Below are 18053 nucleotides of genomic sequence, written 5' to 3' on the forward strand. Positions count from 1 at the left end.
TACTTTTTTTCCAGGTCTATAATATCATTTTTGAGATGAGGCGATCAGAACTGTAGGCAGTATTCAAAGTGCAATTACACCATAGATTTGTATAACATGGTTATGTGATCGAGAGTTTTCTTTTCAGTCCCTTCTTTAGAGATCCATATAATGGAATTTGCCTTTTTCACAGCTACCATGCACCAGTTCAATAGTTTTATTGATCACATCTCCTTCCTGGTCAGCTGCCACCTGTTCAGACCCCTTAAGCGCATATTTGAAGTTAGGCTGTCTTACCCCAATGTGCATCACTGTACCATACTGTTCTTCATCATTTTGCTGCAGTGGCCTAAAATTGGCTCAGACGTTTTTATATTCTGTTCATGGGCTATTAAAATGAATCCATGAGTATTATAACTTGAAGATTGTTGTTGTTTAGTCATTTAGTCGTGTCGTGACCCCATGGACCAGAGCACACCAGGCACTCCTGTCTTCCACTGCCTCCCGCAGTTTGGTCAAACTCATGCTGTTAGCTTCGAGAACACTGTCCAACCATCTTGTCCTCTGTCATCCCCTTCTCCTTGTGCCCTCAATCTTTCCCAACGTCAGGGTCTTTTCCAGGGAGTCTTCTCTTCTCATGAGGTGGCCAAAGTATTGGAGCCTCAGCTTCACGATCTGTCCTTCCAGTGAGCACTCAGGGCTGATTTCCTTAAGAATGGATAGGTTTGATCTTCTTGCAGTCCACAGGACTCTCAAGAGTCTCCTTCAGCACCATAATTCAAAAGCATCAATTATTTGGTGATCAGCCTTCTTTATGGTCCAGCTCTCACTTCCATACATCACTACTGGGAAAACCATAGCTTTAACTATATTAATAGCAGTAATTTTTCATATAATTTGTCTTACCAGAAAACAGGCAAAGGGGTATTCGTTGCAAAGCATCTTTATACAACATGTTATAGAGCCAGTCAACACTATTTCCCCTTCCTCACCTTTCAGCGCAGGATGTTGAGATATGCAAGAACTAGAAATACTGTTCTAGGGCCACTTGCAGCATCATTGACTCTTGTGCACTCAACAATCGGTCCCTTGCATAGTGTTCCTCTTTTGTTTTGACCTATCCAGGTGAGTCAATCTCTCATAGATGCTTCCAAAATCTACACAAGCAAACACAGCATAATGAGTGACCAATCAGCACCTAGCTGCCCTAACTTTGTGTTTTGAATATGCAGGACTTAAAAAAACAATCCCACAGGAAGTGAAAAGGTGAGGAACAACCTTCCATTTCATTTCAATAGTCAAAGACTTTTGGACTTAGTTTGAATTATATTGCTTTTCAATAGTATTTAGCAAGACTATCCACCTCTGTGATGGCTTATTCTAAGCTGTATTTATTGTTTGCTCAGAGCTAGTCTTTTAGTCTGTGTGGAAAACCTATGTGTCTTGTCCAGCTGTATATGGCACATAGCCAAACTTATGTTCAGTCAAATACATGTAGGGGGGGGGGGGAATAGACTTCCAGACATTAATCAGTTTGAGCTAATGTGCTTCTTGTATCATTTTTAGAAGTGTTTTAATTTTTATGAATCCCTGTTTACTATTGTGCACTTGGAACTAAAATTTTGATATTATCACCCATCCACCCTCCAAGCATGTGTGTGCTAAATTATTTTCTATTTAATATACCTTACCTCATAACCTCTTGTTTCTTATTTGGGTGTTCAGTACTAATATGCTGTATTCTGGTGCTCACCTGTTTAGAACTTCCCCACAAAGTGTGAAACCCTGGAATGGCAGGGCAATGGGAGTGGGTTTCCACTCTCCCCATACTGTATTAGTTGTGTATGGGGCTAATACCTGCATACAGCTATAGTGTTTGTTGTATTCCTTCTGGAAATAATGAGAGCAGTCCAACTAAAGTTGAGCACCTATACATCCCATTTATTTTGGTGAGAGAATCAAGCCTATGGATAAGCATCTTCAGTTAATACAGTGGTGCCTCGCAAGACGAAATCAATTCGCTCCATGAATTTTTTCGTCTAGCGAATTTTTCGTCTTGCGAAGCACGGTTTCCCATAGGAATGCATTGAAAATCAATTAATGCGTTCCTATGGTCAAAAAAAGTCCAAACAAAGCCAAATTTGGTACAACAAGAGTTTATTAAGTGCTCTTTAAAGTCACACATACTGTAAAGAGCATTTCAAAATTCAAACCCAGAATTTTTTTAAAAAAACAGCAGAGTGGCCCAATGGTCACAGAAAATCATAAAAATGCAGAAAAAAACCACAAGCTTCCAGATTCTTGCAAACCCCTCCCCAACTGTTCCCCCAGCCACCCAGCACACAGAAATTCAAATCCAGCATTTTTTTAAAAAACCAGCAGAGTGGCCCAATGGTCACAGAAAATCATAAAAATGCAGAAAAAAACACACAAGCTTCCAGATTCTTGCAAACCCCTTCCCAACACCAAGTCCTTGAATTCCAAACACCCCAACCCAAAATCCAACCCCCCCGCCAAGTTTTAAAAGCTTAACTTACCAAATGGCTGCAAAAGAAGTTTTGGAAAAGCTTCAAAAATCACCAAAGTCTTTAAAAACCTCAAGAAAGGCTACTATGTACACTGCGTTCTATGAGTTGCTCCTCGAAGTCAAGTCGCAACTGTATTAATGGTGTTAAGAAAAAGGAAACAAAGTCGCGAGACGTTTTCGTCTTGCGAAACAAGCCCATAGGGAAATTCGTCTTGCGAAGCAGCTCAAAAACGGAAAACCCTTTCGTCTAGCGAGTTTTCCGTCTTGCGAGGCATTCGTCTTGCGGGGCACCACTGTACTAGTTTGATTTAACTGCTCTCTTCACTTTGGCTAAGCTGGGTCAATAGTTCTAGTATTTCACTACAATTATCTTAGTACTTGAGAGTGCACATTATATAGGAGATTAATGGTTTGCTGGTGAGCAGTACACCAGAGGTGGGGAACCTGTGACCTAGGTACTGTTAGACCACAGCTCAAATCAGCCCCAACCAGCTTGGCCGACTGTCATAGATGATGGGAACTGTAGTCCAGAAACATCTGGAAGGCCAAAGGTTCTCCACACCTGCAAAAAACCAAATATCCACAGTCAAATACAGAAGTGATGCTTCTTGCATTTACTCAGTACACACTTGTAGTGGTGCGTGAAAGAGTTGAGTGTCCCTTTACCAGCTTATCCTGTATTTATTCCAACATTCTTCACCCAAGATATTATTTAGTATTATTTATTAAATTTATATACCACCCATTTCACTGGCTAACTCTTCTGTGTTATAAAACCAGGCACAGTGAATTGAACTTTTAAAATAACCTTCTGGTTATTTAACATAGTTAATAAGGGTTTTTTTTCTTTCATACCGAGTTGTACATATTCACCTGAGCATCTCTAAGCAAAGCTCAAGTATTTAAGGGGGGGCAGGGAACAACCTACCTATGTCTTGATGTCCAGGAAGACTGGGATGCAAACCCATTGCTGTGAGAGGGAAAATGAGGTTAAATTATAGGTCATGCGTGAAGATGTTTATGCAAATCTGTTTTCTTGTATTTATATAAGGAGTCCAGGAGACAGTTAAAACTGCAACTAGGCCAAAGTGTTTCTGCTACTGTGAAGGAGTGGGTGGAATTCAATCCATTGCAGCCAGCATACTTACCTACATGTCATGACACAGCAGCATTCCAGTGGGCATTGTAGGAAACAAAAAAAGATGGCTGACCCCACTCACATGTTTAATTATGCTTCACAGTGTACAGAAAAAGAGCCAGATTACAAAGTGAAGTTTTAAGAACCATTATCATGCCGAGCCTCATCTAGATTGGGACCATGGTACGTGGGTAGAGGGGTGAGGGGTCGTCCTGCTGTCAGAGTCCCAACAAAAACCATACTCCTGCTTTGCAATTTGTCTTGGGAGAAAAATATTCTGTTTGCACTAAGTGTGGCAGAAATAGTTGCTTCATACTGTGCAGGGATATAAGGAGCCTTTGGTCATCCATATGTTGTTGGATTTAGATTTGGTGGACAGAATGCCTGAAGAACTATGGATAGAGGCTCGTAACATATGGTTACCAGATTTTTTTTAATGAATCCGGGAACACTTTTTATTTTATTTTATTTTTTTGAAGCTGAGTAGCAACAGGGAGTCAGTAGTGGGGATAGTGAGGCAAAAGACCCTGGGCCCAAGCACACATGCATATTGTATAAAGGTGCAAAGGCCTTCTTTTGCACCCTGTGAAACATAAATGCGCAGAGTATTTTTTAAGAACTGGGCAACAGCACGCCGCCTGCCCATGACTCCCAAGCCTTCCCCGATCTCCTTCCCCCTTCCCCCTTTGTTTTGACAGATCAGGGGAGGCTCGGGGGTCACAGGTGTTGCCCAGGAGAGGCCAGCTTGGTAGTGCAGTTGGCTCTGGCTGGCTTCAGGAGCTGCTTGTTGCTCACTGCCGTGGTGCAGGAAAAATGGTGGGCGCCACAGCAGTGAGCAGCTCCTGGAGCCAGCCAGAGCCAACTGCTAAGACTGCCGCTGCCACGTTTACCGGGGACAGATTTGTAAATCTGGGGACATTATAGGGATGGAATTTATCTGGGGACAGATTTGCAAATCCGGGGACTGTCCCCGGAAACCGGGGATGTCTGGTAACCCTATTGTAACATTATACAGGAGGCAGCAACGAAAACCATCCCGATGAAAAGGAAATGCAATAAAGCAAAGTGGCTGTCCAATGAGGCCTTACAAATAGCGGGGGAGAGAAGGCGAGCAAAATGTGAGGGAGATAGTAAAAGATACAGGAAATTTAATGCAGATTTCCAAAAAATAGCAAGGAGAGACAAGAGGGCCTTCTTAAACGAGCAAGGCAAAGAAATAGAGGAAAACAACAGAATGGGAAAAACCAGAGATCTGTTCAATAAAATTAGAGATATAAAAGGAACATTTTGTACAAAGATTACCATCATAAAGGACAAAAGTGGAAGGGACCCAACAGAAGCAGAAGACATCAAGAAGAGGTGGCAAGAATACACAGAGGAATTACCGTAATTTTCGTTCCATAACACAGTTTTTTCCTCCTAGAAAGTAAGGGGAAATGTCTGTGCATGTTATGGAGTGAAAGCCTATGGATGGCGGGCGAATCTGCTGCAGTTGTGAGCAGTCCGTGGCTCGCTTTGAAACTGCAAAGCGGGTGTAAGCGGCTCCTGTCATGAACCGAGCCGGGAGGAGGGAAAGAAGCAGAGCGGGGTTGGCTGCTTTAAAACAACCCCGTGCTCTATGTCCCTCTCTCCTTCCCACTGAGCTGCTAAGTAGCAGCAAAGCTCTTCAGCCTGCCTAGCCGGGAGGAGGGAGAGAAGCAGAGTGGGGTTGGCTGCTTTAAAACAACCCCGTGCTCTCTGTCCCTGCCTGCAGTTTTTTGCTGTCCAATTTTGGATTAGCCACTGTAGGGGCTGTGTGTGCACGCGCTTGAGCTATCGTTCTCCTCCTCCTGCTTCCCGTTCACTCTCCCAGCGCCCCTGCGCTCTCCTGCAACTTTAGGATTGATACTGTGTGTGTGTGTGTGTGTCTCTGTGTGTGAGCTATCGTTCTCCTCCTCCTGCTTCCCGTTCACTCTCCCAGCGCCCCTGCAACTTCCAGCGCCCTGCAACTTTAGGATTTATACTCTGTGTGTCTGTATGTGTGAGGCATTGTTCTCCTCCTCCTGCTTCCCGTTCACTCTCCCACCGCCCCTGCGCTCTCCTGCGACTTTAGGATTGATACTCTGTGTGTGTGTGTGTGTGTGTCTGTGTCTGTGTCTGTGTGTGTGTGAGGCATCATTCTCCTCTTGCTTCCCGTTCACTCCCCCAGCGCTCCTGCGACTTTAGGGCGACTTTAGCATGGATCCACATGGATCCTCAGGATTTTTGCATTGGGCTATCCCAAACTCACCGTCAGATCACATGTCTGTGGCCACAGCATGAACCACAAAAATCATACAACCACTGTTTCGTTTAGAATATTTTTTTCTTGTTTTCCTCCTCTAAAAACTATGTGCGTGTTATGGTCTGGTGCGTGTTATAGAGCGAAAAATACGGTATGCCGGAAAGATATGGAGGTCTTGTACACCCCAGGTAGTGTGGTTGCTGGCCTTGAGCCAGACATTCTGGAGAGTGAAGTCAAATGGGCCTTAGAAAGCATTGCTAATAACAAGGCCAGTGGAAGTGATGATATTCCAGCTGAACTATTTAAAATTTTAAAAGATGATGTTGTTAAGGTGCTACACTCAATATGCCAGCAAGTTTGGAGAACTCAGCAGTGGCCTGAGGATTGGAGAAGATCAGTCTACATCCCAATCCCAAAGAAGGGCAGTGCCAAAGAATGCTCCAACTACCGCACAACTGCACTCATTTCACACGCTAGCAAGGTTATGTCGGTGTCTTTTAATTTCGTTGCTCCTGCCAACCTAGCAGTTCGAAAGCACATCAAAGTGCAAGTAGATAAATAGGTATCGCTCCAGCAGGAAGGTAAACGGCGTTTCTGTGCGCTGCTTTGGTTCGCCAGAAGCTGCTTAGTCATGCTGGTCACATGACCCGGAAGAGGTACGCCGGCTCCCTCAGTCAATAAAGCGAGATGAGCGCCGCAGCCCCAGAGTCAGCCACGACTGGACCTAATGATCAGGGGTCCCTTTACCTTTACCTAATCCTCCCTCGGTTACTTTGATTCCTGGTCGCTTCCCCCAAACTAGTTTCAGAGTGCCTGCTCTCTCTCTTCCCCCACCCACTACTTCCTTCCTTTCAGATCCCTTCCCTGGAGCTTTTGGCTGAACCCTCTTAGTCCTCCAATACTGTCTCTAAGCTTCAGTTTAAGGAACTTCATTTGTACTTACTCCTCTTCTTATTTCCCCTTCTCTGTCTTCAGCTGTCTCCCCAATTGGGGATACTGTAAAGCACCATGTACATTGATATAGAAATTAAAGTGGGTCTGTAGAGATTTTTGTTCTTTTACCTGATATGCTGTTGAGTAAGCTGGTTTGTGCTTTCTCTCCCTGTGTTCTGGTGTTGTGCTGCATCAAGCAGGAAATATGTGCCCTCATTCGTTCATTTATTTTGGTCGTTTTACTGCAGATTCTTGGGGCAATTCACATTTTATCGCTTGAATAATCATTTTGTCATGTTTTATCATTAAGAAGTCTCCTTCTGCCTGTATTGGCCTCTGGGGTCATGAGGAGTGCACAAGGTAAGGCGAATGCTGGAAGTGTTTTCCAGCCATGGTTGCTTGTATTGGCAGCCAGTAGAATGGAGTCTGCTCTGCTTCTCCAGTGGACCATGGCGAGACTTGATTCTGCGCATTCTATTACTAAGCAAGTATCTAACTGGGCCTCAGAAGACAGGCAAATCTAGAGCAGAGGTCAATATTTTCCTACTTGCTAAGGCCAAACTAGAATTGCTCAGAGGATGTTTGGAATCAAGCTTCTCTTTGTCTGTAATCCCTGTTGGCTCCAGGTTTAGGAGAGCCCTTGGGCAAGAACTCCCATAGTCCTTTCAACACCATGAGTCTCTTTCTCACTGCAGCAGCTCCAGGGAGCTCTTATCATCAGGTCCCTTGTGGGGGGTGACCCCCTTGACACATGCCTATGCCATACCCGCCAACATTTCTTTGATGAAAACAGGGGTGTCTCATTCCATAATGATAATTTTACCATTTATACCCCACACATCTTACTGGGTTGCCCCAGCCACTCTCGGCAGCTTCCGGCATACATAAAAACATAATAAATCATTAAACATTTTTTTAAAACCTCCCTATACAGGATTGTCTTCAGACCTCTTGGGGGTTTGATAACTCCATGCCCCCAACATTTCTCCAATGAAAATAGGGACATCCTAAGGAAACATCCTAAGGGACATCCTGGAAATTAGGAAATTAGGGACACTGCTGTGGTGACCCTTGATGGTTGACCCTGCCTGGTTCCCTGGAAGACCAGAGCAGGCTCTTACTGGCTTCCAAAGCAAGCCAAATGAGGAAGCTTTACTTGTGTGTTTGTTGATTGGTGTCAAACCCAACTGGTCATAATGGACTTCTCAAGCATCACTTCCTACAACATGGTTGCTATGGTGTTGCTTAGAGAGGTGTTTAGTGTCGTGGATAAAGAAGGGAGGACCTTCTTATCATGCTTCCAGGAAAGTGTAGTGGAAGATGGGTAAGGACTTAAAATCGTTCCCTTACTCTCTGAAACTCTAGCTTAAATCAATGACCCATGCTATATGTTCCCTGTATACAAAGGCTGTGGTGCAGGAATTGGATGATGATACACCACACACAGTCAAGATAGCTGCGTTTCAGGGTAATGAGGAAAGGAAAGAAGATATTGGTTCACCCTCTAATAGGAATGAGCGTAAGTTGTGTATTTGAGGGGGTTGATGGCCAGAGTGTTGCTGCCTAAGGCAAAGGACAAAATGGCAGTTCCCTTCCCCATTCCACTTAAGAGAAGCAATGGAATCTCAGTTCATCACTAATGATGGGATGGTGTACTCCACAACAACTGAGGTAGCATGCTAGTTTAGGGGGTGCAAGGACATGCTGTACAGCATATACAGCTCTGTCCTCCAACAAAAGAGAATGGCTCAGAAGGAACAGCCAAGGGGCTGCTTCCACCACCATCTACCACCTGAGGTAGTCACCTCACTTTGCCTAATGGTAGGGCCAGCCCTGGTTGTGTTTGATATTTTATTTATTTTTCTGCTCTGTGAACTTGGTGTCCATATCCCAAAGATTAACCTAGTGTCCGTGGCTATGGAAACACTCTGATATTCCTGTAGCAGAAGCAGGAAAAACCCATCTTACTGACAGCAGTGTGAAGAAAGATAAAATAAGCAACAAACGAACTGTTGCCAATGGTTTTCAGACTCACCCGACTGTCCCCTTTACGGTTTACATACGGCACAAGTAGCCTGAGAACTCAGCTGTGCTTACTCCCAGGCAAGAATTTATAGGACTGAAGTTTTAGAGACACTTCTGGCTTTTCTGGTGGTCTTTTAAAACTACAAACTGAGCATTATAGATTAAGCTCTCATCTAGCTTCTTTCCAAGATTTCTCAGTCCTTTTTCTTTTACAGTTCACACTGCTACAAGCTATGGTCAGTAACTGCCAGTTCCTATTATCTTCAGGAAGATGGCTCCTTACTCTTGAGATAAAGCCTTTAGTCTGTGGTGATTTATCTGGAAAAGACTATGTAAGAATAATAAAAAAGAGCAACGATAATTATGATTAGGCCCATGGTGACTGTAAAAAATCATTATTTGTAAACTAACACTACTTAATGACAGATAATATTATTTTTATAAACAAAGAAAATATCCATTTAGAAACAACAAGAAGCATAAAAGCTACTTCAGATTACTTTTTCTGCTACTCATTATCAGTTGCTGGTGTTTTCCATATTATTTTTTTAAAAAACCCTATAAAGGCAAAATATAAAGATTCAGATTCACAATATTATGTGAATGATATAAGGATATTGACTTTTAAGCAAACTCCAGTCCTAACCCTGGATCTGCTAGCTGGCCTGGGGAGCAGCTTGGGATGAATTGGAGGCACCTCTCTCCACGCATGGAAGAGCTTCACTGGTGAATGGGCACATCTGCTGCATAATAATAATAATAATAATAATAATAATAATAATAATAATATGACTGTGAGCATAGATCTGTTGCTGGTGGGTTTTTGACCAGCCATCAGTAGGGCCTAACACTGGGCCCGATTCTGGGGGTGGGGCATGATAGTGGTGGCTTTGGATACACTGGATCTAAGCCCCTTCGTTCCTCAGAGAAGCCCCAGAGTAGCCTCCCTCTTCATATGCTTGTGTAACTAATTCTACCCCCTATCTAAGGGGAGGAATACATTTAGTCCTCTCCTGCCCTGGCCAGCAGAAGTTGGCAGAGCTTTGGAAGAGGCAGTTCATCCACCAGTTCCACCCCATCCCACATAAAATTATGTTGTAAATCCGTTCCGCCACCCCAGTTGTTTGTCAGATATAGTTATGGCAAATGCCACACTAATTTCTGAGCATCACATGCCACATAGCCCTGGTCCAGTGCCACTGCATGATGCCCAGAACCACAGAGTTGGTCTACTCTAAGTAAAACATATCTGATTACCACGTATAAAGACGACCCCCTTTCACATTTTAAAATGGTTTTAAACTCACAATTCTGGGTGCGGTATTCACTGAGGGGAAGAGTTGCATTAATTATTTTTATCTTGCCATCTGTGAGTGTCTGATGCAAGAGGGCACCAGGGTCACGATGACTGTGCAGAAATTCGTTGTCAACCAACATGGATGCCTTCTAGTGCTGGGAAGGATGCCCCTAGGCCCTGATGGGCGCTAAGCAATATCTGCATTCCTGTATCCAGGCCTTTTTGTGTAAAAATAGTTTGACATTTTTCTAATGGCCCCCACTGTGATGAAGATTGTGGATTGCAACACCTATGCATGCCTGGGTGCAGCTTGCTGGTTCAAGGCTGGCCCATGGCATCCAGAAACAGCCTAAAGTTTCCCTAGTTCAGGTTGGGGTTCTAACGGGGTGGTGACAGCACTACATGGCAGGGTTTGTTTTTAGCCTGGTTATTCAACTTCCTATTGCAACTGAGGAGGTTGTCACCCTGGATTTGGGTATGTCAGTCCTTGGTGGATTTATTGGGGTGTTGAGTATTCACCCTCCCTATGTTATCACTCCTTTCTTTTCATTGCCTATTGCCTAGAAGGAGTATTTCTAACTCTGTGGTAATAATATCGGGAGGAAGATCCTTTCTATCTTAATAAAAGCAACCCCAAGCACTCTAGCATGCAGTAGATTTTCCATTTTTTGCTAAACCTGGAAGAAAAGAGCACTTTAAGGACTGTATCTTTCTTGTTCAGAAAGGTGCTTAATAACGCTTGCATAGAACAAGTTCATATTAACCTCCTTGCTGGCAAGACCTTTCCTTGATGAATGAAATGAAGCATTGTGTGATGGCAGCTGCCAGTCTTGTTATCTCTCCCCTACCATCGCCCCCCCCCCCATAGTTTTCCCGGCCTTTAAAACCAGGACAGGGGGAAGAGTAGATTGCAATTCAACATAGCACAGCACTGTCTGTTCCCAGCTAGTCAGTGCAGTGTTAGCCTTGTTTTCTGTGATCAGGGAAGACGTAGCCATGGTGCTGCCTCTGGAAAAACAAATGACTAGGCTGATTTGATATTTGTGATGTAGTAAAGCTTTTAAAAAGAAAGCAAGAAAGGGAGCCAAAACGTCGATTAATCAGAGTCTGCAGTGCTGAATGTAAGTGAACTGCCATAGGTACTTCTTAAACCCAGGCAGTGACGTGGGAGATCCTCTTGGCTGTGACTATTGGATGGCTTCAAAGTGCTGGTTACAGCCCTTTCCCAAACATCTTGGGCCCTGCAGACATTACAGAATGTCTTCGCTATATCACCGCTTCCCTCTGATTGTGGGATTGAAGTCTGTTTCATATGCCATCTTTCCCTAAAGTGAGAACAGTTTGGGCACAGAGAAGAGCTTCATCAGTAGAATCCTTTGCTTGGAGAGACTTACCAGCTCATTTCACTCTTTTCCTTCCTCCTATGAAAATACAGCATTTACATTCTCAAAGGATTTTCCTAGTGTCTGAATTGTTGGACATTTAATCTTTTTGGTTGCTGCTTCTTTTCCTTTTTGTTAGGATTGTTTACACACACACACACACACACACACACACACACACACACACTTATTTTACCTGTTTTAATTGTGGTAGGAAGCACCATTTTGTAACTTGCTTCATGTACTACTTATTGGAACAGGAAAACACCTAACAAATAAATGCATGCAAATTATGGAGTGGCCACTTAGGATTTCATGGGATGGCAGCTGCATCCTTGTGAGGAACCAGCCCTCTCTGGTGAGCAGCCATGCATCAAAGCTGACTTTATTGCTCCTTTTTCTATCCATGCATTTCCATGTACTGTAGTTGCCATGCATGGTCAGACTAGTTTTCATCACAAGGCTACTCATGCTGAACTAGGCTACCCAATCAACTGGAAGGGAGGGGGCACATGCCCACCTGGCCTCTGGTCCAATTGCCATAATTTGATGCCAGAAATGGTTGTTTAAATGCAAGAGAGAATGGAGAAATCAGATTTAAATAATGTCCTGAAGTGAGGCATTATTATTTTCATTCAGTGTTCATGATGAACATGAGAAGAGTCCTTAGATCAGACCAAAGGCCTACATAGTCCAGCATCTTAGAGCTGAGCAAATGCCTCTTCCCATAGATAGAGGTACCATGCACCAAGATGGCAACCTCTCAGCACTAGGACAGAATTGCTAGATCTTGGAGAGAATGTCAAATCAATAAGAAAGGGGTCAGTTCCAGAGCTCTATTGTTAAAACGTCAGTGATCAGAGAATACAAATAGGCTGTTTATGTGAATTTTAAAAAGATACCGTATTTTTTGCACCATAACATTCACTTTTTTCCTCCTAGAAAGTAAGGGGAAATGTCTGTGCGTGTTATGGAGGGAATGCCTACAGGTGGCGGGGGGGATCTGCTGCAGTTGTGAGCAGAGGATCCATGGTTCCCCTTCCTTCCCTCCTCCGAGGCTCGCTTTGAAACAGCAAAGTGGGAGAAGAGCCGCTGAGTGGGGAGGAGAGAGGGACAGAGAGCCTGCTTCTTTAAAGGAGCAAAGCGGGAGAGGAGAGGAGCCGCTTACACGAGTCCTGTCCGGTTGGTTCCTCCCCTTATACCCCTCTTCTTCATTATTAGCAGCATCCTTCACCCACCCACCCCACGTGTGCTCCTTTCTCCCTTGAGTGCTTTTCCTTCCCTCCCCACTTAAAATGTGGTTACAAAGCACGGATCCACATGGATCCTCAGGATTTTTGCACTGGGTTACCCCAAATTCACCATCAGATTACATAGCATGTGCATGGCTACATCTTGCACCAAAAAAATCATGAACCCACTGTTGCCTGGGGCCGCAGTGGTGCAAAAACGTGGTTACAAACATGGATCCACATGGATCCTCAGGATTTTTGCATTGGGCTACTCCAAACTCACTGTCAGATCACATGTCTGTGGCCACGAAAATCATACATCCACTGTTTCATTTAGAATATTTTTTTTCTTGTTTTCCTCCTCTAAAAACTATGTGTGTGTTATGGTTGGGTGCGTGTTATAGAGCGAAAAATACGTGTAATCATGAGAAGCAGCCTCTGCAGTGACAAGCAAAATAAGAACCCATCACCAATCTTTGGCTATCTGCCAAGAATTATTATAATTATTATATATTAAATTTGTATACCGCCCTTCATTTGAAGATCACAGGGCGGCTCACAACATAAAGAAGTGCCAAAGTTGCTTGTAAAGGCAGTTTCTCAAAAGAAGCACGACCTACAAAATCATAGCTCAGTTGCTGCTTGTGTCTACTCCCATTCACACTGTGTGAAACCCAGTTTTTCGAATGTGCAGTTGAATTGTGAATTCAAGAAGGCAGATTTGCCTTCTCTAATTTTTCAAAGGGGACTTTTTTTTTAATTGCCCTTGCTTTTGCTGCTATTGACTGATGTTCTGAGGAAGAAAGGGGGGGAAGCAATGCCAGCCGTTGTCCTTCTCTGCCTTTCATTCACCCCCATCCCATCTTTTCTGGGCTGGCCTGAGAGTTTGGGGAAGCGGCTTCTTTGCCATGACCATCCTCTCCATGCTGCTGCAGCCTCTCAGGAATGCCATTTGGCTACCAGTAGATCAGGTCAACTTTGTAGCATGCCAACTGTTTGCCTTGCTTGCTGCTACTACTTGGTTTTGAACTTACCTTCATTCAAGCAAACCTAGTCCATTTATAAGGCTGCTTGTTGCAACCCTTTGGGCTCCTTAATTTTGTAATTTGTTACACAAAGTGGAATTTCCTACTATATTATGATCAGTATAGGAGTGGAAAATATGCACAAAACACAATGTATAGGCAGTATCTAATACCGAGAAGACAAACTATGATAGCCAATGGTAGATGCTGGAGGTGCAGATTACAGAATGCAGACTTCTGCCACTGACAGTTATCTGCATAAAAGCTAGCTAAGTTGACAGGATGTGGTGTTCTTAAGGAGGTTCTGCTAGAAATAAAGCATGTGTCCCTATGCTCTAGTTTGGGCAACTTTTTTTGTTCACCTTGGCACTTGGTGGCTCATGATGACAGCCATTGTTAACTCAGATCTCAGGAGAAGCTCTGTTCCATATTCTATTGCTCACACAAGTAAAATCGGAAACTGCAAGGAGTCTAGCTTTTTCCATCACTACCCCAATACTGTGGAATGTCCTTTTTGAGGAGATCCACCTGACTACTTCCTTAATGTCATTCCACTAACAAATAATAACTTCCTTGTTACTCCTAGTGACTGAGCAGAATTCATGCTGCCACTCAAATTACTGTTTGGGAGTATTATAATTTATAGCGGTTATCATTAATTTCAGTTGATTTTAAAATTACTCCACTAAGAGCTGTTTTTAAAACTTATCCTGTGAAAGGCTCCAGGCAGAGAGTGTGATTTATAGATAGACTTATTTTATAGTGCCAGATGCCCACCCAAAAATATGCTGTGCTTGCATTCATAAAAAGGGTGCAGGCCGATATGCTGCAAAGTTTTATTTTCTTCTAGCAACAAAGCTACATTGGAGAGGGTAGCAGGAGTGTTTGCTTGGCTCTGTTCTATAGCCGTGCCCAAGATAACTCTGTTCCTTCCCAGGGGTTATAGATGGCTGCTGCCTCTGCCTGTTTTGTTGCCCCTGTGATACAACTGCCCACCAGAAATCTAGCTAGACAAGATTCTGTATTCAGGATCAGGAAGATCAGGAACACATGTGAATAGGTGCTGAATGAAGGAGGAACAGTTAGTTAATCAATTCATTAATTTCATAAAATGTATATATATACCAGTTGAGGAAAATATTCATTGTCTTTAATAAATTATTGAAAACTGCTTTTTTATCTCTTGCACTTCCCTTTTGATGTTAATATTTACACACGCACGCACACACACACACAAAATTTGGTACTTTCATCCTTAGGTAGATTACTTCATTGATTTTTTAACTTTTTGCCCTCCTTTCTCCCTTTCCCAGTTGCAGGCAGAGTCCTAATGTTTTTATTTCTGTAGCGTGCCAAGCATATACAGTGGTACCTCGGGATACATATGCTTCAGGTTACAGACTCCACAAACCCAGAAATAGTGCTTCAGGTTAAGAACTTTGCTTCAGGATGAGAACAGAAATCGTGCTCCGGCAGCGCGGCAGCAGCAGGAGGCCCCATTAGCTAAAGTGGTGCTTCAGGTTAAGTACAGTTTCAGGTTAAGTACGGACCTCCGGAACAAATTAAGTACTTAAACCAAGGTACCACTGTACTAGGCATTTTATAAATGAAAATAATTGTGATAAGCAATTTTGATATCTGAAAGCACCATCTGAATGCTAAATACTAAAGTTGTTTTCTGGGTACCTCCTGTCTCCTTTTTCTACATTTCTGTGTTTCAGCTCAAAAGCAGGAATGATCAAGAGAAAGAACTCAAAATACGAACTCCCCTGTTTTAGAACAAGGCAGTCCCCATTTAAGTTAGGCAAATCCCCTTTCAGTCTTGTCTAACTCAAGGTCAAACTCTTTCTGTGGAGCTGTGCCCATGAAATGACATATCCATGGCCAAAGAGAGGTTGCCCATAAATCCAAGTGGATGGGGACTTTCCTGAGCTATAAGTTCAGGTCTGCCTAAATGTAGAGAATGTGAATTCTTTGTGCTCTGCTACCAGTTTTGACTTCATTCTACTCTTTCTATGCATCCTGATCCTAAGCAAATTTCTTAAATAGCATATATTCTTTGACTGGTATAGTTTGCAAATTCAGGAGTTTTCCTTCCCATAGGCCTAGTCATATGCCCATGCCTGGAAGCTGATGGGATAAGCGGAAATTGCTTTTCAACAACAACGATAGTGGGAGCATATTACCTTGCCCATAGATCTCCTCAAATTTCTTTCATAAGGATTTGGCAGCAGTAAATACCAATAAAAGGTAGCAGGGGAATTAGGATTGGGTCAAAGTTTATTCTTCACACCTCCATAAGATTTCCCCTTATTCCTTGCAGAGTTTTCTTATTCCTCTTAAATGAAAGTTTTGATTTGCAGTTTTTACAGAACTATTACAGGGAAGAGCTGCAGAAGGAGGCTCTAGAAAATAAAATTAGACAGAAAAAAGAAGGGATGTGATATATTATTGTGGGATGGGGAGGAATGGAATATAATCTTCTCAAGTAGAAGCAAGACTGTATTTCATGTTCTATATTTCTAATTCAAACATGAGTGAGCAGGCAGTTTTAGGGTAGAAATTTGCCATGCTGTTTCCTCCATGAATAATAACTTTGTTCATGCTTCCTGATTAGATGTTCCAGATAAATAATAATGGCAGCTATTATACCTATGAATATCTGACAGTATTATATTTCTCAAAATGTCAAATAAGGAGGCAAGAACAAAGTTATACTTCAGTGGAAAATTCACAGTATGAACCTGTTCAGACCTAGGAGGACTGAGTGATTCTTTTTAAACAACAAAAGAAGTGGAATTCTTAAAATGCATCTTTTTCTGCATTCCAACAGAGAATGAAATATGAGGGCAATATTCTGCTTATGTCATGTTATGTGGGGCATTTTCATTCAACCACATGGAATAGAAAAAATATTCAATGAATGTACATAAATTGAAAATGTTATTTTGAGCTCAGATTTTTATTAGAAGCAAGCATCCACGATTCAGCTGAATGATAGAAAATAATAAAAGATAAGAGAGCTTTTAAAGAACAAGAACATACTTATGAGTAATATAAATAGCAGTTCTATGAATGAAATCCAAATGGTGCCTTTGTGCTTATGAAAGGGCTTTTGACCTGGCAGGTGTTGTTGCTAACAGAAGAATGGAGGAATTTTATGCAAGTTTTGCCTTCAACCCCCCAGCATCCTGGGCTTCAGTGCCTAGCAGACAGGAGTGAAGCCCACAGGCTCAGTCCAGTCTACCCGCAGAGTAACCTGCCCACGATTGACCAATTTGTGGGCAGGCTGGGAGGAAAAGGAGGGATCCCAGGTGAGAGCTGGGAGGGACTACTATCCTACGTAGGTGGTGGGGGCTAAGTATTATTATTATTATTATTATTATTATTATTATTATTATTATCATCATCATCATCATTATCATCATCATCTGGGTGGGAAGCTAGGACTACAGATCAATGTCAACTTACTTGAAGTAATTTTTAGTGAATTATGAGACTAAATTCCAAATGAATATGCATAGGATTTGGCTGTGTGGCTTAGATCTTACGTCCACTATAGCCTTACTAGGTAGTGTACAAACAAGTGGCTTTTTCCTAAGCTTCCATTACCTGACCAGTAACCAAAGGGGTTTGGTATACATAGGCAGGTGTATTACATTTCTCTGTTGCACACAAAATCCAAATGGAGTGAATGTGACTCACCCCCAAATGGAAGCCACTGGTGTTAAACTAGCAGAGCAATGAGAATCATATGACACCAAAAGTGGGACAGTTGCATTTTGTAGTGAGAGAGCCACCTCCAGTGCTTGCGGAGTTCTAGAGTTTCAAATATCCTAATGAATTCCAACTCATCAGTTTCTTGGTGAAGACTAAGCTAGTAGCACCTATCTATAGCAAACGGCAGAGATTCAAATCTGACTTATATGCTGATTTTTCTTCATTGCAAACATTAACAAAATGTGATTTTAGTCTTAATTTTTCTTTGGGAAGGTATGGAAAAGTGATTGGGCATCAGATACAACATTTCTACAAGGTGATTTGTTTGGTAGATGAACGAATGAAAATTGCTTGTTCCTGGTTGATATGTAGAGCAGTGTTTCCCAACCTTTTTTGGGCAAAGGCACACTTGTTTCATGAAAAAAATCTCGAGGCACACCACCATTACAGCCCCGTGATGTCAGCGCGCATCGTCACATCGGGAGGGACATGAATTGCTAGCAAATTACATAATCACCTCCTTGAGGGCTGG

The 18053-nt window shown here is 42.7% G+C and overlaps 1 protein-coding gene and 1 long non-coding RNA gene across 21 annotated transcripts in view; one reads left to right on the forward strand and one right to left on the reverse strand.

Annotated features, from left to right (window-relative positions):
* Window positions 1-18053, forward strand: part of SGIP1 (SH3GL interacting endocytic adaptor 1) — a 149363-nt gene that overhangs the window by 30348 nt on the left and 100962 nt on the right. For 13 of the 20 annotated variants that reach the window (XM_081193717.1, XM_081193706.1, XM_081193722.1 and 10 more), the window contains exon 1: window positions 8200-8359. The exons of 5 other annotated variants lie outside the window; for them this stretch is intronic. In XM_081193717.1, the coding sequence (XP_081049843.1) occupies window positions 8215-8359 (145 nt within the window). In that variant the 5' untranslated portion in view covers window positions 8200-8214. Of the gene's footprint in view, window positions 1-8071; window positions 8165-8199; window positions 8360-18053 lie in introns of those variants that run through there. 2 more of the 20 variants (XM_081193709.1, XM_081193711.1) reach the window with 2 other exon arrangements.
* LOC308587346 lies at window positions 2809-7850 on the reverse strand. Its single transcript, XR_014008324.1, has 3 exons — window positions 6970-7850; window positions 3435-3476; window positions 2809-3068 (listed from the first exon to the last, which is right to left on the reverse strand). It is a non-coding gene; the product is annotated as an uncharacterized lncRNA (long non-coding RNA).

This window comes from Podarcis bocagei (assembly GCF_964188305.1).
Source record: "Podarcis bocagei genome assembly, chromosome: 5".
NCBI classification, from domain to species: Eukaryota; Metazoa; Chordata; class Lepidosauria; order Squamata; family Lacertidae; genus Podarcis; species Podarcis bocagei.